Source organism: Ursus americanus, chromosome 33, assembly GCF_024610735.1.
Source record: "Ursus americanus isolate L20-20 chromosome 33, mUrsAme1.1.p, whole genome shotgun sequence".
NCBI lineage: Eukaryota > Metazoa > Chordata > Mammalia > Carnivora > Ursidae > Ursus > Ursus americanus.
In genome coordinates, this window is record NC_142159.1 from 9,301,880 (window position 1) to 9,324,955 (window position 23,076).

At 50.7% G+C, this 23,076-nt stretch overlaps 3 protein-coding genes across 14 annotated transcripts in view; 1 reads left to right on the plus strand and 2 right to left on the minus strand.

The window, feature by feature from the left end:
* Positions 1 to 3,418, minus strand: part of LOC123782464 (uncharacterized) — a 39,347-nt gene extending 35,929 nt beyond the window's left edge. Inside the window, exons 1-2 of the mRNA XM_087858711.1 lie at positions 3,018 to 3,418; positions 1,217 to 2,818 (exon numbers count right to left, since the gene is read on the minus strand). Of these exons, the coding sequence (XP_087714837.1) occupies positions 2,734 to 2,818; positions 3,018 to 3,418 (486 nt within the window). The 3' untranslated portion in view covers positions 1,217 to 2,733. The remainder of the gene's footprint in view (positions 1 to 1,216; positions 2,819 to 3,017) is intronic.
* On the plus strand, positions 1,328 to 5,075 carry TMEM200B (transmembrane protein 200B). Of its 2 annotated transcripts, none has more exons than XM_045782682.2 (2): positions 1,328 to 1,441; positions 3,397 to 5,075. In XM_045782682.2, the coding sequence occupies exon 2, from the start codon at positions 3,417 to 3,419 to the stop codon at positions 4,338 to 4,340; it is 924 nt and encodes a 307-aa protein (XP_045638638.1). In that variant the 5' UTR covers positions 1,328 to 1,441; positions 3,397 to 3,416; the 3' UTR covers positions 4,341 to 5,075. The 2 variants fall into 2 exon arrangements, with proteins under 2 accessions (XP_045638638.1, XP_045638637.1); XM_045782681.2 differs by lacking the exon at positions 1,328 to 1,441 and adding an exon at positions 3,012 to 3,124.
* Positions 5,076 to 5,223: 148 nt separating this feature from the next.
* The window catches only part of EPB41 (erythrocyte membrane protein band 4.1), a 189,843-nt gene continuing 171,990 nt past the window's right edge, over positions 5,224 to 23,076 (minus strand). For 9 of the 11 annotated variants that reach the window (XM_045782668.2, XM_045782673.2, XM_045782672.2 and 6 more), the window contains 5 exons: positions 19,739 to 19,867; positions 12,779 to 12,880; positions 11,551 to 11,631; positions 8,742 to 8,846; positions 5,224 to 8,257 (listed from right to left, as the gene is read on the minus strand). In XM_045782668.2, the coding sequence (XP_045638624.1) occupies positions 8,748 to 8,846; positions 11,551 to 11,631; positions 12,779 to 12,880; positions 19,739 to 19,867 (411 nt within the window). In that variant the 3' untranslated portion in view covers positions 5,224 to 8,257; positions 8,742 to 8,747. Of the gene's footprint in view, positions 8,258 to 8,741; positions 8,847 to 11,550; positions 11,632 to 12,778; positions 12,881 to 19,738; positions 19,868 to 21,084; positions 21,535 to 23,076 lie in introns of all 11 variants that reach the window. The other 2 variants (XM_045782662.2, XM_087858376.1) reach the window with 1 other exon arrangement.

The following is a 23,076-nucleotide window of genomic DNA, read 5'->3' on the forward strand; positions in this document are numbered from 1 at the left end:
GCAGAAGCCTTCAGCCCCACGCGGCGGCAGGAAGGCGACCCCAGCCTGGCTCTGCGACACTACCCTGGCTCGGCCCCATCCGCTCCGCCCCCAGGGCTGGCCTCGGGCGCTCCCAGGGACGCCTGCCCCGGGGCGCTGAGGCCACCCCCAGACTCCTCGGCCGGCCGAGCTGGGTTCGAGGCCTAGCCGTGCTGTGTGGCGCCCCGCGTGGTGGGGTGGCCCAGGCCGGCGACTTCCTTCAGCTCCCCCTCCCCGCCCGGGGCGCACAGCCGGGTCTCATTACCGCCCCTCCCCCTCCCCCGCGCCCCGCGGGCCGGGGGGTCTCGGCGGCCGGGGGAGGGGCGGGTTATAATCAATCCCAGGCCGGAAATTCCTCCCGTGGGGCCGGGCCGGGCTGCCGGGGCTGGGGGCGGAGGGGGGGGGTGCGGCTCGGGGCCTGGCCGGCCGCCCGCGCCACCCCTCCTCCTCCTCCGAGCCCGCCCCCCGCATCATGGAAACTGGGCCGCCAGCCGACCCCCTCGCTCCGCTCCGCATTCCTGCCTCGGGGGGCGGGCGGGCTCGAGAGCTGGGCGGCTCTGTCAGGCCCGCGGCGGGGGGCGCCCGCAGTGCCTCGGAGTTGGGGGCCGGCGCATCTTCTCAGGGGGCTTAGGGAGGCCGGCGGGACCCGTGACACTCCGTTAGACTTACTCAGCTCGGAGAGCCGGCTCAGCCCCGCCGCCTCCACCCCTGCCCCGGGTTCCTAGTCACTGAGCGCTCGCGGGGTTACCGGGGCTGCGCCCCGTGTCGTGTGCCCGCCCCCAACGCTGGATTTTCGCCTCTCAGCACCTTGCGAGGCGGACACCATTAAGCCCATTTTCCAGGTGAAGGCAATGAGGTTCAAGGAGAGGAAAGGCTGGGGGGCGGGCGGAGCAGGAACTGGGCCGCCTCCTCCGGGGAGTTCCCTGGACGGCGCGGGGCAGCAGTGGGCTCTTAGACGCCCCCGCGAGTCCTCTCCCGGGCGCCTGGAATGAGGGGCTCAACACAGGCGCGGGAGGGCTTGCAGGCTTCGAAAGTCCTGTCTGCGCGCTCGCTGCGGACCCGGGCAGGGCTCTCCAGCTCTGGGTCTCAGTTTACCCACGTGGGAAGAGGGGGCCCTCCCAGGCCTCTGAGAACGACCTAAGCCGGAGACTCGGGCTCCCGGATCCTCCGAGTCACCAGGCGAGCACACGGCGCTTACCTGCGACCCTCAGACCTGAGCTGCTGCCTGCTTCCAGCGGTGGGGCCTGGCGGGGTGCTGGCCAGCCAGTCCCTGGGGCTCCTGGAGGGCGGGGCTTGGGCGTTGCCGGGCGGTGCCAGAGAAGGGGGCGGGGCCAGGGGCCAAGACTCCGTGGAGAAGGAGGCAGTGCCGGGATCCGCGGCGCGCGGACTCGGACCAGGACCCGCCCGGGCGCGGGGGCTCCAGGTGAGCAAAACTAGGGCCCAGGTTTCACCCTCCACTTTCCTCAACTTTTTGTTTGGCCCCTCCTTCCGGAAAGGCCCTGGGGGGCGGGAGCCGGGTCCGCCCTTTCCCCGGGGCGGAGTGTGCGCGCGGGCGGAGGCGGGACCCCAGAGTTCGAGGGACCCGGCCCAGAGCAACTTCTCGCGGCCTGAGACCTTCCGACTCTGGCACCAAGTTTCTGCCTCTCTAGGGTCCCCAGCGTAGACTCACGCCCTCCAGAGTCTCGGGGTCCCTCCGCACGCCTCCGCCTCCCTCCCCGCAGGGACGCGCGGGGGCTCCGGGCGACCTTTCCGGAGTTGGGGCTGGGGCACCAGCTCTGGCCTGGGGCGCGGTGGTCACTTCTGCGGTTTCGGGCTGGGGAAAAGGCTCCACACTCAGAGACGGCCGGGGACCGACCCTTGCCTCCTCCCAGGACGCTCCCGTGGCTGTGCAGGGAAGCGCACAGCGTTGGCTAGGGTCCGGAGGCCCGGCGTCGGGTCCCGGAGGGGCCCCCTCCTCGTGTGACCCCGGCAGGCTCCTCTGCCTCTCTGGGCCGCAATTTCTGGCTGTGAAAATCAGGCTTTGGACGCGGTAGACTCTGCGGCTCCGTGCTAGGCCCTGGGCCTTCGGTACTCCTGTCGGAGGCAGGAATGGGGTGTCGTGTCTTGAGCTTCGGGGATGCGGATGGGGAGAGAGTGGGGTGGCAAGGCCTCCTTCCTGGGGCCTCAGCGCGGGTTTCATTGCTGAAGCTGTTTAGAAACCAGACTGGGGGAGTGAAGACGCACCACTGGACAGCGAGGTCCTAGCCCTCCTCCCCTGCGGCCCAGGGCGCCTGGGCGGGGGCCCCGTTTCCTCCCACACCCTCCCTTCCGTGGGGGCTACACCACACACAGCCCAGCTACTCCTTACCCGGCCCGGCTTCAGTTCTTAGGCCACAGGCCGGGAAGGGCTGAAGCCAGGCGGCCCAAACTGGGGCGGCCTGAGGTGCTGGGGCGGTGCTGCTCCGTCCGGGACGCGGGCCACTGAGGCCTCGGGTGGAGGAGGCCGGAAAGGAGGACAGGCGGCGGGAAAGGGGGATGATTCATCCCGAGGAGCTCGAATTGGAAACGCTGCAACCTGGGAACAGTCTTGCCCGGGCCGACGGGAGAGCTTGGGGGGGGGGGGATGCTCTCCCGGTAGAGCCCCGCGCCCAGCACCTGCAGCCTCCTGCTCGCTGCCCGGCCGCTGGGGGAGGGGAGGCCTCTTCTACGAGGAGTTTAAAGCCTTCCTGGGCAAAGTCAGCCGCTGGTGTTGGTCAGATCGGTCTTCCCGGAGTCTAGCTCAAGTCTCTCCTGCTGCAGCTTCAGTGCAGGCTGAGGAGGTCTGAAAGGAGGGGGCGGGCAGGAAGAGGCTGGAGTCGGTGACACCCCCTCCTTCCTACGCTGCGGTATGTAAAGCGCCGTAGGGGGGAGGTGGGGCCCGCGAGCGACCCCAGAGGACCCGGGCGGTCTGAGCGCCCCCTCCCTCCTTTACTACGGTGCACCCACGTGCAGGGGTGAGGTCGACCCCGGGCGGGACTTACCCTGGAGACGCCACTGCCGGGGGCCCGCGCGCCTCCCGAGGCCCGGGGTCCGCGGGCTGGCGAAGAGGGTGCAGGCGGCCGGAGCCCCGCAGCCGAGGATGCGCCAGGTAGCAGTCCGCGCCCCCCTCCCTCCTCTCCGCCCGCGGGTCCGGCCAACTCCGGCTTCTGCCGCGAGTCCCTGGCTCGGAGCTCCGCTGCGGAAAACCCGAGCGGGGGCGGCTCCCCGCCTCGCGGCCCGGGAAAATCCGGGGGTGGCCGCCAGGGATCTCCAAGCGGCCTGGGCGAGGCAGCCCGATCTTGCCTCCCGGATTTGGGCGCCCAATTTGGCGCTCCGACCCTAGGCCCGTCGGTTCAGTCCTTGCCTCCCATCTCTCCGCAGAGCGCCCAGACGACGGCGACATGACGGCCGGGAGCCCCGGAGACTGCGGGGAGGTGCGGAGGAGCCCCGAGGGCCGCGTCTCTCGCCTGGGCCGCCGCCTGGGCCGCCGCCGGCGCCCGCGCTCCCCGCCCGAGCCTCTGCGGGTGCGGGCACGGCTGCGGCTGCGCTCGCCGTCGGGGGCGTTCGCGGCGCTGGGGGCGCTCGTGGTACTGGTGGGCATGGGCATCGCCGTGGCCGGCTACTGGCCGCACCGCGCCGGGTCCCCGGGGCCACGCGCTGCCAATGCCAGCGCGCCCCCCCTGAGCGAGCTGCGACGCGAGGGTCGCGGCGCCGGCCGGGGCCACGGCCCGCACGAGCGGCTGCGGCTCCTTGGGCCCGTGGTCATGGGCGTCGGCCTGTTCGTGTTCATCTGCGCCAACACGCTGCTCTACGAGAACCGCGACCTGGAGACGCGACGGCTTCGCCAGGGCGTGCTGCGGGCTCAGGCGCTCCGTCCCCCTGACGGACCCGGCTGGGACTGCGCCCTCCTCCCCAGCCCCGGACCCAGGACTCCTGGAGCCATAGGCTGCACGGAGCCAGAAAGTTGGGACCTGTCCCCGCGTCGGGGTACCTCACCCGTCCCATCAGTGCGGAGTCTGCGTTCAGAGCCTGCTAATCCTCGCTTGGGGTTACCTGCCCTACTCAACAGTTACCCGCTGAAGGGCCCGGGGCTGCCCCCACCCTGGGGTCCACGGACCCAGACTGGCCATGTGATTATCACCGTGCAGCCCTCCGGTTCCTGCATTGAACATTCCAAGTCTCTGGATCTGGGTCTCGGGGAGCTCCTGCTTGGGGCCCCAGCAGCTCGAGACTGTGCTCACCGGAGCTGGCCACGGCTGGACCGCCTCAGTCTGGGGGGTTATGCCAAGTTGGAAGGAGGAGGGGACTTGGGAGCCCGGGTTTGAAGAGCAGGGGACAGCCGGCTAGGAGGCTGCAGCATGGACCGTGGGAACAGGCCCAGAAGCCCCAGTGTCTCCTAGATGCATCAGCCGATTCCCAGACTGGAGATGGATGCTCGGGCCCCAGCAGCTGCTAAGGCATCTTGACTTGCACGTCGGCGGAGAAATGCCAACTGCACAAGGGTTCGATCAGCTGCAGAGAGCGTGTTTTCAGGTGGAGTCTGGAGACCAGCATGACTCGGCCTTGGGAACTCTTTGAGCCTCCAAAAGTGGCCTTAGCCTTGGACTGGTACCTGAGGGGGCCGGAGGTCCAGGTCAGGGTGATTGGGAGATGCAGCTGGTGTCTCGGCCGACCCAAAGTGGTGGGCAAGGACCCCTAAGACTTGGAAGGTAGGTTGGCTGGGATGTGACAGGCTGGGCCAGGCTCCCTCCGTGGTGGCACTGGTTGTGGGGTTGGGGGAGATGGGCAATGGGGTAGAGCTGAGACTGTCCACTGCCATCTGGGATGGGGACTGAGGCTCTAACTCCCACCACCTCAGCCCCTCTCTCCCCTCAGCCATGCAGGGAACACCCCACTAGGGCTACACTACTGCCAAAGCCTTCCTCCGGAGGGTCCGGCCCCTCCCTAAACAGGTCTGAGAAGCCGCCTTCTCTCCTTTGTTATGGCCTGTGCTGCAAAATCTCCCCCCAGCTGGCAAAAAGCATCTGCCAGTTCTCCTTTCATACAGCGTTGAAGCTGCATTTTGGCCAATGTGGGTAGCTTACTTGAGAAAAGGGTCTTTTCTAGGGTCAAAAATTTGGGTCTCCCTTACCCCATGTTGAATTTTTCCCAGATTGCTGGTAGAAGACAACTTTAAAAGTTGATCAATTCTCACAGATTCAGTCCTGATTTTTTGTTTTTTTTTTTGTTTTTTTTAGTTTATTGAAAAATGCAATACACGAAGCAAGACCAAACACGTAACTAAACACTACAGCACTTCTCTTACTACAAAAGGCCAAAACAGCAGACCTAATTATTGCCTTTTTAATCTAAGGATTTTGCCAATTTGATTCTGCTGCCATAGTTCCTATTTTGTCAAGAAATGTAAACAACTACTTGATAGGATTCATAATTTTAAAAAATTTACAAAGCTCCTTCATTTTCGTCACCAAAATAATACATTTGAGAGAGATTTGTAAAAACATCCAGCCTGGGACTGAGATCCTGGGCAGACCTTTCCCACGAGCATTCCTTGGTGTGGGTCAGGCCGGAGCTCTGGTGCACTTCCCAGGGCCGACACGTGTCCCTCCCCCTCGGCTGCCCTGCAGAACATGCCATGGGGGGGCCTGGGCAGGCGGGCCCCAAAAGGTCCCTGCAGCCAGGTTCCGTGGGCCCTTGGCTTAGAAATTTAGGTCCTGCTTTGTGGGTGGGTGGGTGGGCGGGTGGCAGAGACCTCGTGTGGCTTGGAGGAAGTCTTCACTTCTCAAGTGAAATAAAAATAAAATTGCAGTGAGAGTTGTTACTGCGGTGTGTCTGAGTCACTTCAGGAAAACTGCTGCCAAGTCTCTGACCCTGGAAATGAAGCTCTCTCCTCCCCTCTTCACCATTTCCACCTGGACAGAATCTGTTTTTCTTCACACACACACACACACACACACAAATGCACACACAACTGCAGGAAGAAAAAAATCCAAACAATTGTCAAACCCCCAAATCTGTTCCCAGAGAGGGAGGACAGGGGAAGAGGCTTGGAAGGACACCCTTTTCCTAGCTCTTCCAAATCGAGGCTTCTCAGCGCTGGAAGGGTATTTGAGATCTTCTGGTCCAATTTACAGTCAAGGAAGCAGAGAGGAGAAGCACCGTGAGCTGATGACAGAGCCGGGGAGGGGAGGCTTGCAGGCCCCCGTCAGCGGTGTGGACAGCGGAGAACTCAGTGGGCCTGGTTTCTGATGCTCACGCTGTGCCCTCTTCCTCACCCCCCCCCCCTTCATTCCACAGCTGTCAGCTTCGGGAGCGGGTAGCTCTTTCGGCAGGACAGCTGGCCACTGGAAAGCGAGCTCACGTTACAGGCTGTTTGATGTGAGCTGGATTCCTGACCTCACCACTCCTGGCAGCACAGCCCTGGCCTAGGCACCAACGAGCAAGCCCCATCCTTTCAGACCCTATGCCCACAGGCCGGAAGTGTGCTCCTGAGACAGGACCATCCCTTCCCCCAGGCCCGTCCCGCGTCCCACCTGAGCTCTTCCCGTCCCTCTCCAGAGAGAGCTGCCTCATGGTTAGTAACAGACTCACCTAAGTACTAAGTGAAAAATGCACACATCTGAAATCAGTTCAAACCAACCGAGTGTGTCTAAAACAAGACTCAGCCAGTAGAGGCTTTGGACACATGTGCTGGCTCTGGGGAGCAGGGGTTTTAGACTTCTCTCTTTCACTCACAGCTCTGGAGCCCCTGAGACTGCTGACTGTGAGCCACTGTCGATCTCATGAAGTTCACTTCTGTCCCACCATAGATTCTAAGAACTTTCAGGCAGATGTGTTTGGGGGACGCCAGTTGGAAGGTCAGGAAGCACTACTGAATAAAAATGCCCCCAGATCTACCAGGAATGGTGGAATTGGGCCCATCAGTCAGTCCCATTTTCAAAACCAAGCAAAAAAAATTAAAAAAAAAAAAAAGTAAAATAAACCCACAACCCACCACAAAAAACAAGCCTACAACCCCTGAAAGACCTCAGATGGCGAGCGGGAATGAGCGAGCTGGTGTCTGTGCTCCCTGTCGTGTGGGGTTCTGTGGGAAGGATGGCCCCTCAAAGTCAATTCCCTTGCTCCAGAAGGGTGTCTGCAGGCAGGTACCGGTCAGGAGAAGAAAGGTCAAGGAACGTAACCTCCTCTCTGAGCCACATTTCTGATCATCCCAGGATTAAAGAAAAAGGCCCAGGGCTGGTCACCTGGAAATACTTCTCAGCGGGATCTGACTGACGTAAACTCCACCATTCCCCTGGGTGAAGTACGCGTTCCCAGAACTAAAAACCTTTTTTTTTTTAAAAAAACCTCATCAACTTTCCTTGCCCAAATCACCACTAAAAATGTGCCATTAGAGCTTTTGGCCAAAAGTGCCTGTTTTTCTGTGAGTTTTGGTCTCCTGAGATGGGAGGCGGGGGGGGCCCTTAGCAGAACCCCTGCTTCTGATGAGGTAAAAGGGGAGGGAGGGCAGGAAGGTGAAGGCCACGGATTTGTTCAAACATTCACAGTATCAGATATATCTGAAACAACTTCTTATGTCTTTGATCTAAAGAAGCTCCAAAAAGAAAGAACAGGAGGAAAGAAGGAAAAACAATACTACATTCTTAGCAAAGATCCCTGCCTCCCCAAAACCACCCTCGACAAAGGACAGGGATGTTTCCCTGGGGTGTGTGGATCAGGACGGCTGCCCTGCCTCACATGGTAAAGTCACAACACTGGCTCTGAGAAAGGGCTGGCTCATGAAGTTTCTGCTGACATCAAAAGGGTATAAAACTAGGGGAGGGGCAGGGAAGCCCCGTTAAGCTGGCTTTGGCCCCCAACACAGCCGACAGTGTCTTTGGAGGATTTCCCCAAGAATTCTGTAGACCCGTCAGTATCTGGGTTGGAAATAAATGGGAAGAGGCTTAGGTTGAAGGGGTTCCAAACCACCCCATAAAAAAACAAAAAGCTCTTTAAAAACAGTCCATAGAGTGAAAAGTTGAACAATTTCTGGTATCACAATATAGAAAAAGATATTAAAAGAATCAGTGATGTCTAGAAGACTCTCTCGGTATAAACTCCAAATAGAAAACAAAATTAATTTTCTGGTGGTTTAGAGTAATTTTGAAAGCCTGACGTCTGACTATTGCAGGAAGCTTCTTTTATCATTTTGCTGGTTTTCTCGTGGATGGGAGACAGGCAGGGAGTTGGGGTGGGATGGTTCCTAGAGGAAAGAAAGCAAACTTTTTAAATCCTGCAAAAAGAAGACAGCCACCCAGTCCCAGTGCCAAGTGCTTGTGGTCCCAGGTGCCAAGCAGGGCCCGAGCAGTTTTACTGAGGAGCCCAGTCCTCCCTGGTGATTGATGCCTTTTTTGAGTCACTTGTAAACTACTTCTAGGCGTAAATTTATCTGGACTCCTGGCTCCCCAAAAGTAGCTACCCTGCCTCCAATTCTCGAGTCTGGCCTCCGAGCTTCAGCCCTCTCTCCCCTATCCCCCGAGCCCTCATTTCTAGACAGCCAGGTCCTGCTTTTCTTGGTTTTGTTCTCCTCCTCGGCCCTCTCAGGTTTAGACTCAGAGATACCTGTGACAGCAGAGAGCCTTCACGTTAGTAAGTCCCAGTGTGGACGCCTCTGGGGCTGTTCCTGTTCAGGGCTCTCTGAGGCTGGGAACGTGAACACCTTCCACACCACTAAGAAAAGCCCATACCTGAGCTCATTCCTCAGAGATTTCGGTCTCCTGATGGACGACCACCTTGGTCACTGACATGTCTGGGTGCTGCTCCTTTGCCTCCTTGATGGCCTGGACGAGGACCTGAGAAAGACAGAAACCGTGCCCGTGAGGCAGAAAGCAGCCTGACTGGTGAAGGAAGGCAGGGCTCTCAGGATATCATTTTCTGGCAAATGCAATTTTTCTGTCCCCAGTCCCGGGGCCGCATTTAGGCTGAGCGAGTTGGTAACAGCCTTCCCTCCTCTGTCCTGCGGAGGGAGGCTCCTGGACTGCAAACACGGAGATGGGGGAGGCTAGAGCTGTCTTTAAGGGATCACAAAGGGATTTCAGGGGTGACGGCGGTACCTGCTGGGCGGGTCTGGGAGGAGTCACACAAGGAGTGAGTATGAAGGACAAAGCAAAATCTGTGTTCACTGCAGGGTCACCCTGCAGGCTTCCATTCAGAACGGAAGAGGGAAACAGAGAAGCACGCTACAAAAAGGAAGAGATCTCTTTGGCTAATGGAGAGGGAAGTAAGTAAGGAAGAGTGAGACGGCCTATTACATGCCATGCACTGGCCTAAGCACATTATTATTACTATTATTATTATTATTATTTACTTAATCTTCAGAACAACTCAATGAATTAGGGTAGTAGCATTGTTTCCATTTTTTTTTTTTTTTAAGTAAGCTGCACCCAACATGGGGCTCAAACTCATAACCCTGAGATCAAGAATCACAGGCTCCACCGATTGAGCCAGCCGGGCCCTCCTCATTGTTTCCATTTTATAGATAAGGAAACTGAGGTTCCGTGGGTAAATAAGTGGCTAATGTTTCACAGCTAGTAAGTAATGCAGCAGGGATTTTAACTGCAATCTCTAAGGCTTTCTTCTTCACTACCCTGTCCTTTAGTTTTGGGGAGACCCTGTATTAGCATCTGGAGGAGTTTCGGTCATTTTAGAAGAGCTAAATGATGCCGAGGGAAGTCAGAGCAACGACACCACTTCTCTCATTGGGCGGCAGGTCTCTGAGCCTCAGGCTCCCAGCACCAAGGTGGAAGAGCCTCTGGGGAATGGTGACATGCGGATTCTCAAGAGACATGCCCTCCACCAAAAAGGACTCTAGCTAGATCTGACCACCTGACTGTTGACCCTGGCTCCTAAGAACTACCTCCAGGAGGAACAAGGGAAGAAAGGAAATTCCTCTTTTGCTCTCCTGACTCCACGAAAGCCATTCTTAGAACTGCCACCTCTATAGGCCCCTGGTCATTCTCCCCAATCCTTTTTGCCCAACCCACCTACTCGTGTGTCAAGGCCCAGCCCAAGCCCTCTCTTGATTACTCTGCCTACACGGATCTCTCAAGGAAAGCCTGCACCACACTACCTCTTAAAGTGCCTCCCACCCACCCGGAGTACGCCACATCTTAGCCCTTCCAGCACCCTCATACCCCGGACAACGGCGGACATAGGAGCATCTCTCTGAGCGATCAAGTGTGTGTGTCACAACAACCCTGAAAGAAATCTATGATTATCTTAATCTTACAGGTGGCAAAACTACAGCTCAGAGAAGTAAAATAACTTGCTCGAGGGCACACAACCAGTAAGTTGCGGAATCAAGAGTCAACCCACGGCTGTCTCACTCCAAACCCCACACCTTCCGGCCCCACGGTTCTGGCTGTCCAGCACCAACTGAGCACACAGCAGGGGTCAACCAGACCAAGGAGGTGGGTGCAGGCTGGTAGCACAGCAGGATCTAATGAGCTGGGGGCGAACAGGCTGCAAGGCCTACCCGCTGGGGTTTGCAGCCTTGTTGCCGGGACCCTGAGCCTGTGTTCTCAGCTGAGAGTCTCAACCCTGCTACCAAGGGAACTGCCAGCAGTGCGGCTCAGGTTTTCCTTTTTTTTTTAAGGCACTCAACATATCAGCATAAAGGCCACGGAATCATTGCTTCAGCACTGCTGTCAATGATTCCAGAAGCATTTGCATGCAGTCCCTTCCACCCCCTCTTCTCTGCAGCTTCACTGTTCTAACCTCACCCAGCAGAGAACTGGGAGCATTAATCCCGACCTTATTATTCGTTAATTGCTTGCGGCACAAAATTAGCACCTAATTAATATAGAACCATAGAATTTTAGTGCTCAGAAGGGCCCAGAAATTATCTAGATCACCCTACTCTCTTTTAGGAGACAAAAAAGAATCAGAGGTAGCGTGGTTTGCCCAAGGTCGCACAGTTAGCAACAATCTAGGACAGACTTGAAGTCAAGGCTCCTGTGTGCAGTCTACCTCACTCTGCTTCCCTCGCCGCCTCTGTGGGCAAGGCTCACCCCCTCCTTTGGTCTTGCTCTCTTCTTCTGTCTCCAGCACAGGTTTAGGTACACACTATCCCCTGAACAGCAACGGCTCCACCCACCCAGAGCCCACCATGTACCTCACACCATATATACCACACCCCATGATTCTCACAACAGCCTTGAGAGGAAGCTGCCATACGCCCATCTTAAAGATGGGGAAATGGAGGCCTAGGAAGTTAAGAGCTAGAATATGGGGAGACCTAGGATTTGAACCCAAGCCTTTTGAGTCTAAGACCCACGTTCTTTCTATTACACTTCACGCTCCCCCCGCTTGCAGCCCCCATCCCACAGGCCTCCGTGGTCTGATTCCCTTCACCCTTCTCATTTAGGCACTAGAGTAGCCCAGGGGGCTCCTGGGGATGAAGCCGGCAGAGGTGTCTTCTGAAAGCCAACTCCTGGATCCATCCATTTTTCCACCCAGACACCTCTTCCGTGCCCAGAATCTCTTCAGCAGTCCCACCTGATCATGGTCAATATCGGCATCTCCTGTGATCACAATTCTCTTCTCAATCCGGGTCTCTGAAATCCCACCTTTTACGGTCTGAAACCAAAGAGAGGTGGTCACATGAGAAAGAAAGGAAAGGAGGAAGGGGGAAACAAACAGTAAAAGATTATTCTGAAAGCTCTACTTCAAAAATTCATCTGCTGCTGGGTACCGCGCAGAATAGCTTTCTTACCCACTTGTCCAAACTCTTGGCTGCACCTGCTAAAACGAGCACACCTCTAGTCCTGTGGATTGCTAACATCTTTAACAAGCAAAACGGAGAGTCACACATCTCTATTTATTTTTCCCTTTCTCTTCCTCCCAAACATCACAGAAATTCAGTGAGTAAACAAACCAGACAGGTGTTTCTTTTTGCTCTTTTCCTGTACATTTTGATTATTTTCAAGAGGAAACTCAGGAGACTATGAACAAAAATGTCACGCAGCTTGAAACTGGGCTTTTTATTTTCAAGCACTTTTGTATCGTTGATATCAAAAGATCCTCAAATAATCCCCTCAGAGTGGGCTGGTTTCCCTAACTGACAGATGAGGATGGCCAAGGTCTAGACACATTAAGTAACTAGCTTCCAGTCCTCCGTATATTGATAACCGAGCTTGGTCAGAAATCTGGATTTCTTACGTACAAGAAAATATATTTTCCTCTAGTGCTGCAACAAACATGGACTATCTCTGATTTTCAGGGAGTAGTTCTAATATTAGATAATTTTTCCTGCTCGCCCCCATAAACAATATTCTAATAATTCTAATATTTCAGCATGCAAACTATAGTTCCCATGGCCTTGAAGCTGGACATGATATAAAAACTCTTTGTTGGGCCCTGAGTTCTGATTTTTGACTTGGAAAATATGGTTGCATAATAATACCAATGACACCTGTCCTTAAACTGACTTTTTACATTTACCTCCACAGCCAGATAGGAGAGTGACCAGAGAGACAGCTGGTTGTGTAAAGACAACCACCACAGGTGACTTTATGAGACTACTAACGAGGCAAGGATGCCCTCAGGGCCCCCCTAGCTTTACTGCTGGGGAAGAAGCAGGGCCTTTCTACCTGTGACACTTGGAATCATTTGGCTCAGTAGGGAGGAGCTGAAAACCCTTGCTTCTAGACCAGGGTCCTCGCAGAGAGGCAGCAAGTGTGGCCTGCCCCTGAATTCCAGAAGGAAATTTTAACTGGTTTGTTACCTTGGTAATCTGAGTTGTGGTTGTGCTGCTTGTGGTCTCAGATGTGATGGTCTGAGCTGTCAGCAAGACTCCTGGGTCCAAGTCCCCATTGCTGTCATCAGTCTGCAGGAAAAAAAACACAACTCATCATCATGCCTCTCAGGAAGCCTGTGGGCAAATGTGGCAGGAGGTAGCTTTTCTCTTCGGCTGTACATCCGAGAGGAAAAACCCGATTCGCTTACAGTGACCACTTCATAAAGAAAACAATCCCCTGGCAGCAAGGCTCCTCCTAAGAACGCTGGATGGGTCCGTTTCCCTAGCGCGGGGTCAGTGACAGGAGTGGGTCAGAAAGAGGAGGCAGGTCGCTAGCCGCAGGTCCAACAGGAGCGGCAATGACTGCACCCACGTGTACTACATTTTAGAGTTCACAAAGGGCTTTTTTGATGCCCACACAAGCCCTGTGAAATCAACAGTGAGGGCAGGGACTGATTAGCACTCCCACGTAAGAAAACTCAGGCCCAGAGAAGGCGGATGATTTGCTCAAGGACTCAAAACTTGTAAGTGGAAGTTGTCCTCTCTACAAACCGGAAGCTCTTTGCACATCACCCGAGGCAGGAAAAGTACAAACTCTTGTGTGCTAAGGTGTGGGTAGGTTCTGAATCACAGGGCGGAACTTTCCGGAAAGGACTGGGAAAGGTCCTTGTCAGGGCTCAAGGAGCTGGGGAATCTCAGGTTATCTTCTTTGAAGACTGAGATGGAAACCTGGAACCAATGCAGTAGGTAATGGGAGGAAACCTACAGGACGTCGCAATGACATTCCTGACAACGACACTATTATTGAAATGGACCCTCCTGATTAGGGAGGGTTTAAAAGTATTTAGAATGCTGGGCTATGCAACTAATCTATACAGAGAACAAGGGCTGGGGTGACTTTTCGTTTCTCTAGAGCTCGCCATATTATGACCAAACCAAATGTATTATGATCAGGCTATGAAAGGACACCAGCAAAAAGGAAGAGAGATGGTTATCTGTAGTCACTGGGCTGGTAGCAGGACTCAGAGCTGCCAACAGTCCTGTGACTGGGAGGGAAACGAATGAGACTTAGGCGGATGGGGGCTGCCTAGAGCCAACACGCTGTCCAGAAAATAATGACCAGTTGGTTCTGGTATTGTACACGGGCTCAGAGGAAATTTAGAGAATTGCAGTTCTTTTCAAAAAGAACCCTGCAGTAAGAAAAAGTGTTACGTTACTATCTTTTCCTGCCCCCTTTATAGAAGTCATCTGTATCATAAGCAGAGGCCTCCAACTTTTTTCTTTTCTTTTTTTTTTTTTAAAGTTTGGTGTTCTTTTTGTTTTATTTTTTTTAAGATTTTATTTATTTATTCGACAGAGATAGAAACAGCCAGCGAGAGAGGGAACACAAGCAGGGGAGTGGGAGAGGAAGAAACAGGCTCATAGCAGAGGAGCCTGATGTGGGGCTCAATCCCAGAACGCTGGGATCACGCCCTGAGCCGAAGGCAGACGCTTAACCACTGTGCCACCCAGGCGCCCCCCTCCAACTTTTTTCTAAGCAGAACCACATTTCGCTGAGGCAAAACATTGAGATACGGGGGGGTGGGAGACAGGAGGAGGAGAAGAGAATTAGGAAGAAGAGTCTCTGGCTGAGTTCCCTTCCAGGTAAGAATCTAGACCAAACGAAGAGAGGGGACATGACTGTGACACCTAAATGTTACATGCACGCCAGCATCACGCTAGCTAGAGGACTGCTAGTTCACTAACACTTCCTGCAGCCAAGACCCACCTACCTACCTTCGATTCAAACTCAGCGAATATTTACTGTACTCCTACTATGTGCCAAACACAGATGCAAACTGTTTCCTCAATTCCACCTCCCAAAATCCGAAGTGGGTACTATTATTAGCCTCGCTGTGCAGTTGGCCCAGAGAAGTTACATAATTTGTCAAGGTTCTCTAGCTAATCAGTGTTTGAACTAGAACTTAGGGCAAGAAATTTTGTGTCTGAAGACTGAGGTTTGGGTCCCAGCTCAGACATAACTAGCGATGGGATGTCGGGCAAGTTATTCTGACGTCTCTGAGCTTTAGTTTTCTCATTTGCAATAGGCAGTACTGTCAGCTGGCTCTGCCCCGACCTTGGCATTGTTGTGAAGACCTAGAGATTGCGGAAGTCAAAGTACTTTCTACATTATTATAAGAATGTAAATTTGTGTGCCAGGAGGGCTACACTACTTTTTGAAGAGCTCCCCCTCTACTAAGTCGGTGACTCTTACCGTATTTTCCTACCTCCCACTACTCCCTCCCTCCCTGCTTTCTGTCTCTGAAGAAGTGGAAGATGGAGGACACACTGTTATGATTTCTGACTTACACTCTTCCCACATGTGGACTCTTTTCTGTGACCCTGTAACCAATGTTTCCTCAAAATGGTGGGGCGGCTTTGACAGTTGTTTATGAAGTTAAACATCCATTTATCCTATGATCCAGCAATTCCACTCTTAGGTGTTTACCCAGGATAAGTAAAAACATATGTCTACACAATGACTTGCACATGAATGTTCACAGAAGCTTTATTCACATTTGCTCCAAACTGGAATCAAACTCGAATGTCCATCAACAAAGGGAAGGATAAACAATTGTGCTACACTCATACAGTGGGATACCATTCGACAATAAAAAACAGTAAACTGCAGATTCTTATAATTTTGATGAATCTAAAAAAACATGTTCAGACACAAAAGTGTACTCCTGGATACTTCCATTTACATGGAGTCCAAGAACAGGCACAATAAGCTACGGTTACGGAAATCGAAGCAGCGGCTGCCTCGAGGGGCAGGTAGCAAGTACAAGAGGCTCTGAAGGAAGTTTCAGGATCAGTGTAAGTGTTCGGAATCCCAAATGTGTCTTGGTTACACAGGTACATACATTCGTCAAAATCAACCAAATGGGGGCGCCTGGGTGGCTCAGTCAGTGAAGCGTCTGCCTCCGGCTCAGGTCATGATCCCGGGGTCCTGGGATCGAATCCTGCATGGAGATCCCTGCTCAGGGGGGAGCCTGCTTCTCCCTCTGCCTGCTGCTCCCCCTGCTTGTGTGCTCTCTCTAATAAATAAGAAACTAAAATCTTTAAAAAAATAAAAGATAGGCATCATTAAAAAAAATCAATCAAACGGAACACTTAAAAAGGGTACACTTCCCTGTATATAGATAGCCTTAACCTCAAGCATGCACACACGCACGTAAAACCTGTTCTGGTTCCCCATCTCCTCGCACCACATTCCCCAAAGTGTGGGACTGGTAGAATAATTAAAAAAAAAAAAAAAAAAGGTTCCTGGGCTAACTTGTTTGGCAAGATAGTTAAAACAGAAGCAGAAATAGTTACAGTAAATAAGTAAGAACAATAGCAAATAGTTACCTGGCGTTTATTATGTGCCAGGAACATTTTTCTAGATATTATTTACACCGTGTTGCGCTCTGCCTTTTCATTTACCAGTTTATCATATCGATTATTTCCATCAGAGGCTTTTAAGGGCCGCATAGAATTACCTTAATTGGATGTACCACAATTTATTTAACTTGTTCCCTATTGATGGACATCTAGGTTTTCTCCATCGTGGTGACAACTTAATTTGAAATGCACATTAGTTTATTCCTTGCAACAACCCAGGAAGTGGAACTATTACTAGCCCATTTTACAAATGAGGAAAATGAGGTACGGGGTGATTAACCTGACCGCACATTAGAAAGCGACCGAGTGGGTTCAAACCCAGGAAATTTGACTCCAAAGTCAGTACTTTCCCCACTATACTCCACTGTCTAGCACGAATAAGAAGTCATGTGTATTTTGGTTGACTGTCTTAAGCCTGGTTAAAATGAAATAAAGATAGATATGTAACAATATAATATAGTCATAGCTACCATTTTTTAAATACCTACTATATATGCCAGGCAAATACTATCTTTATTTTATTAATCTTATAAAGTTATTTTTCAGAAGAGAAAACTAAGGCTCAAAGAGTTTAAGTGACTTGCCAAAGGTCACAAAACTAGCAAGTGTTGGAATTAAGATCCAGGTCTAACTCCAAAGCCCACATGCTTTACCTAGCACGTCAAGCTGCCTCTCCACTTCTCTTACACGTGAGTATATTTTTAAATGACTGCTTCCTTTTCCCTTTGTCATAGGGGCTACACTCAAATCGTGTGGGCTTTTGAGGGTAGGCTGGTCCTAACAACTTTTGCGCATATGGTACAAAATTCACTTCAAGGGGCGCCTGGGTGGCGCAGTCGTTAAGCGTCTGCCTTCAGCTCAGGGTGTGATCCCGGTGCTCTGGGATCGAGCCCCATATCAGGCTCCTCCGCTAGGAGCCTGCTTCTTCCTCTCCCACTCCCCCTGCTTGTGTTCCCTCTCTCGCTGGCTGTCTCTGTCAAATAAATAAATAAAATCTTTAAAAAACAAAAACAAACAAAAAAAATTCACTTCAAAACGGAACATGGTGAAATGTCAGTCTCGCTCCCACTCCTAACCACAGTCCTGCAGTCCCAGTCCCCTTCATGAGAGGCCACCACTGCTTTGTGGGTTTTCTTTTTGCGTTCCCATTCGGAGATAATACATTCACATACAAGACTCCTCTTTCCCTCCTATAAACAGCATATTATTACACCATATTCCACCATGCTTTTTTTTAAGGCTTTATTTATTTTAGAAAGAGAGAGAGAGAGTGGGGGTGGGGGTGGGCAGAAGGAGAGGGAGGAAAAGAATCTCAAGCAGACTCCCCACTGAGCGCAGAGCCTGACGCAGGGCTCGATCTCACAACCCTGAGATCACGACCTGAGCCAAAGCCAAGAGTTGGACGCCTATCTGACTGAGCCACTCAGGCGCCCCCCACCGTGCTTTTTTATCTATTAATTTATCACACAGATTAATCCCATCAGAAGCTTTTTTCAATAGCTGCGCAGAATTATACTAATTGGATATAGCATAATTTATTTAACCTATTCCCAACTGATGGCTAGTTAGGTTGTTTCCATGGCAGTAACAATTTAAAGAGTTTCCTACCATATGAAAGTAATTCTTACATCCTCTGGTTAATGACGTGCACAATCTTAAAGTAATTTCCTATTCCTTCCTTCTTCAATCCCCTGTACTGCCAAGTCCTATTCACTCATTTCTGTCTCTCTTGACACAGCTCTTTCTTCTCATTTCCTCCAGCTATACCTCAGTTCTTTATAAGGATCTCCCCAGACTTGCTCTAGTCATATCCCTGTCTCCAGGCATCCCCCTACTTTAAAATATTCAGCACACAGCCTGAGGAATCATCTTCCAATGATGCTGCTTTATCCCCACTGCTAAAACACTTTAAGCAACCTCTCATTATTTACCAAATTCCACGCTCTAGACCACAAGACAGGAGAAGCATACTAACAGTCACTGAGCCTCTGTGAATGCACCGAACACTGTACAGACATCATTTCACTTAATCCTCCCCCAAATCTTGTAATGGAAGATGATACTTGCCCCATTTTACAGCCAAAGAAATAGAGGGGGTGAGAGATTAGGGATTTGTTTAATGTTATCCAGCTAGTATGTGGCTGAGCTAGGATTTGTCCGTTCGTCTAATTGCAAAGCACATGCTTTTAATTGGCAAGGGACGCCGTTTCCTGAAAGGGATATCGTCCTCCATTTCATGGTGTGAGGATTAGCCGTAAGGATTTAGGTGCAATCACTCAGCCAGAGCTTCACACGGCTGCCTTGTTCCTGCCACACAGGCCTCAGCCAAAATGCGGCCTCCGCAGAGAGGATTTTCCTGACTCTGCCAGCCTCGGAGGAACAACCTTTCATACAATCTCATATTGTCTAACTCTTTATCCGATTTTAGTTTCTTTGGCCTAACACATATAAAGGGTCAACAAATACCTGTTTATATTTACTTATCAATTTATAGGGGGGAAACTTTCTCCAACTTTTGGCTTCTATGAATTAAAAAAAAAGGAAAAAAGCAATTCAACATAAAGTGACTCTTTGCTCATTCAAATTACCAATAACGAAGGAGAAATTTTACTAAAAGTCAACAAAATTTTTATTTAAACAAAAATTTTAAATACCTAAATTCTTGTGTGATTTTAAATTTAATTGTAATAAATTATAATAATTTTTTTAAGATTTTATTTTTAAGTAATCTCTATACCCAACGTGGGGCTTGAACTCACAACCCCAAGATCAAGAGTTGCACGCTCCTCCCACGGAGCCAGCCAGGTGCCCCATAAATTATATTGTAGGTGTTACTTATTTACACTTTCAGGCATGATGCTCAATCCAGTCCATACAGCGTCATTATCTTATATAATCTTCATAATAAAATCACGAGGCAGGGGCGCCTGGGTGGTTCAGTCGGTTAAGCGTCTGCCTTTGGCTCAGGTCATGATCTCAGGGTCCTGGGCTTGAACACTGCTGCGTCAGGCTCCCTGCTCGGTGGAGAGTCTGCTGCTCCCTCTGCCTCTCCCTCTGCTCATGCGCTCTCTCTCTCTCAAAAAAATAAAATCTTTAAAAAAATTTTTTAAAAAATAAAATCATGAGGCAGATACTAACATCATGGATGGGGGCAGCAGAGGTGATGGTGGGGGGGGGCAGCAATGAAGGCTCAGAGACATTCAATTACTTGTAGTAATTGGAGTGAGTGGAGGAGCCAGAACCTGAGCTCAGGTTTGTGGGACCCAAAGCCCACGTTCTGAACCCATTACATTAGACTGCCTTCCCTAATAGCATTGGGTGGATATAAGCCATCAGATGCAAGACAACGCTGCTTTCAATGAAGTACTTTGGGACATCCCTAGATCAGTAATCTCTTCTAAAAAGAATTACCCCAGAAAAGTCTAGCATTATCTGCAGCAAATGATTAGAGACTCTGTAAAGAAAGAAGGTTATTTATTGTATTTACTCCAGTCTCTGCGACTGAAACAGCACATCATGTCCCACCTGGGCAGCCTCGTAAGTGATGGTCTTGGTCTCAGTGTGAACAATAGGGACATCTTTGGTTGGGATTTCACTTTTCACAGCGTTGGCAGTATCTGAGATGGTGACGGTCTGAGTCTTCACCAGGGGAGGCTGTGAAGCAGTAAAGAAACAGAGTTACCAGAGTCTTCGGAAGGCTGTGGCGACCTAATCTTCTGACATTGATCTGATCAAAGTGATAGCTCTAATCGAGCGAAGGGCTAGGTCGTCTCTGCCCAAGACTTGGACGCTATTCCGAGTCGCCTTGACGAGGTGTCAGATCATGAGGGATAGTAAAAAACAGCATTACTGTAATCATTTTCATATCCTTAATGGAAAGCTATAAGATCAGATGGTTATAGTGATACAAAACACTTTAGACTGACCTTCAGAATTTGAATATAAAACTGTTTGCCAAATAGCCGTCACTTTTGTGTGTCCTTGTGACTGTGCCATTATAATTAAGAAAATCAGTCACATTTCCTCCACTAACTACAAATGGGACGTGAAACGGCGACGGCATTGGAACACTTTATCCTGGAATTCATTCACTTCTTTCAAATCAATGTCAGACATTCACACTGGATTTATTGAGAAGGAACAGTATTTGGGAAACTGGAAAGAAATCATCACTTCTACCACCACCTGGTGATTAATCTCAGAATTCAGAAGAATGCACATTAGCGGAGTATCAAAGGCTTCTTGTCCATCAGCTCACCTTGCCAAAGACTATAAATCACCCTAAAACTACCATTCGATTGTGACAAAGTTAAGTGGCCATACACCTTAGCATAGGAGATTAGTGCCTGTGAGCATGGAAGCCCTTGTGAGTGGGGTCAGTGGGAGTGGTGGGTTGTACTATGTGGCCGCAATACAGAAATAATTATTTGGGTTTGAAATCTTAAAAAAAAAAAAAAAGAAAGAAAGAAAAACCAGTTGCCTCTTTTAATGAACAGTATTTGAATTTTTTGAGCATGGCCTTGGAACACTAATGGCTCCTCATTATAGAAGTCTCAGAAACTCATCTCTTTACATAGCCCATACGTGAGCAAGGAAAGAGGAACCCACTCACACCAGCTTCATAAAGATAAGCAGCTGGAATTCACCCTCAAGAGTTTTAAGTCACCAGGGGAGAAAGCGTTTCTAGTCATGGAGTTAATTTCTCTGAATAAATTTATTTGTAGTAATCAAGGGCTTCGATTTTATTCTGTGATTCTGAAAAAAGCAGAGCGGCGACTGCCCTCACCACCACCAGCACCTCCTCCACAGCGCGGATTCTGGCCCTCTCCCAAAGTGAGTCATTACACCTGAATCATTGAATCGGTTACTACCTGGAAACTTCGAATGAGGCTGGGGAACTGGTTACCCACACGAGAGTCATGAAATGATCCATTTTGCTTTCCAGGTGGCTCTCCTGGTGTAACACGTTCTTCACTACTCTCTGCCTTTTTTTCACCAAGTTGCAGCTGAGAGGAAGCTGGCGATACTGAGAACTTTACAGCACTGGCCTGTTCCTCCACTCCTATACATTCCCCACTTGAGCCTCTTGGCATTTCCTTAATATCAAGATAGCCAGCTGCCCCCTGCTCCTTCTCTTCTGTCTCCTTGCTGCTTACGGAGAGGGAGCCAAACTCAAAGTTTTGCGGAGACTCCGACGGGGTGGTCATTTGGCTCTTACTAGGAATTACTGAGTGCTTGGGACCATCCCATTCAGAGTCAGGGTTGGTAGATGGCCCCTTTGTCACGGCAGCCGCCTCCTCTGTGCGAATGCCATTTATATTCTACAAATGAATGAACACATACAAAAGCAAGAAGATTAGGAATCACGGGGAATATAGTGAACTCTGAGAATCAACAATGATTTTTAAGAGGTCTCAAAAACATTAGTATCAATATAAACCACGAATCTTAGCTCCTGAGGTAGCCAAAAGGAACAACGGCTGTTCACTAAATATATCAGTGGCTTAAGCAGTTCCAACCTTATTTTGGCCATATTTCCATAACCCTGTTAACCTGAGAAATAATTCTGATGTGCCTTACACAGTACCAAGCACTTGGTGTTACTACGATCTACGCTGTATAACATACACTCTTCACACTTAAAGGGCTGACTTTGCCATTCCTAAATACCTAACTCATTACTATGCGCAGGAGACCATGCAATTTATGAGCCAATCAAAACATTCTCCAGAAGCCTGATCAGGTTGAAAAATGTTTCGTATCTCCAAGCCATAAATATCATCATCATACTAGCCCCTGATGGAGAAGCTAAAATCTCAACTTTGGATGGCAGGGATTAAAACATTGACTACATCCAGAACAAACTTAATCCAACCATTGTCATGAAATCAAACATCAAAAATAGTGAAGTATTTCTTTGTACACATAATAAAAGTGACCCAGCAGCTGAGATACATTTTTAAATTTTTTTTATTTTTTAATTTTTTAAAAAAGATTTTATTTATTTATTTGACAGAGAGAGAGAGAGCCAGCAAGAGAGGGAACACAAGCAGGGGGGAGTGGGAGAGAAAGAAGCAGGCTCCCAGCGGAAGAGCCTGATGCGGTGCTCGATCCCAGAATGCTGGGATAACGCCCTGAGCTGAAGGCAGACGCTTAATGACTGAGCCACCCAGGTGGCCCTGAGATACATTTTTTAAAAAGATTTTTTATTTACTATTTGAGATAGAGCTCACAAGCAGAGGGGAGGGGCAGAGAGAGAGGGAGAAGCAGACTCCCCGCTGAGCAGAGAGCCTGATGCAGGACTTGATCCCACGACTCCGAGATCATGACCTGAGCTGAAGGCAGACGCTTAACCGACTGAGCCACCCAGGCGCCCCGAGATATATTTCTTCATAGATGAATGATCGATCTCCACCCCTAAGAAGTAAGTCCTGGAAACAGTTCTGTCCTGGGCCAGGTGCCTCACAGCACAGGAAAAACAGACCTAAAATAAGTACTTCCAACGGAATGTGGATGACAAGAAAACATCACCAATGGATGGACATTATCCTAAAGTTTAAAGAAAGGTGCTATAGGTAGAAGGGAAGGAATTCACACAAGTAAAAAAAGAATATGAGCCATTTGAAAAACGAACAGGCTGAGTGAAGCCAAATGTCAGGAAAAGTAAACATGTGGATGCACTCCCCAGAAAGCCATGTAGGCCTGAAATTTTGGAAGATCAACTTCCCATATTACATACCACCTAGCTAGTAAGTTGCTAACAGAAAAGGACTCTTTTAAAAAGGTATTCCTGCAGTCAATGACACATGCTTGGATCAGCTTACACATGTTAGTCCTCAAATCATGTCACATACATTAGATTT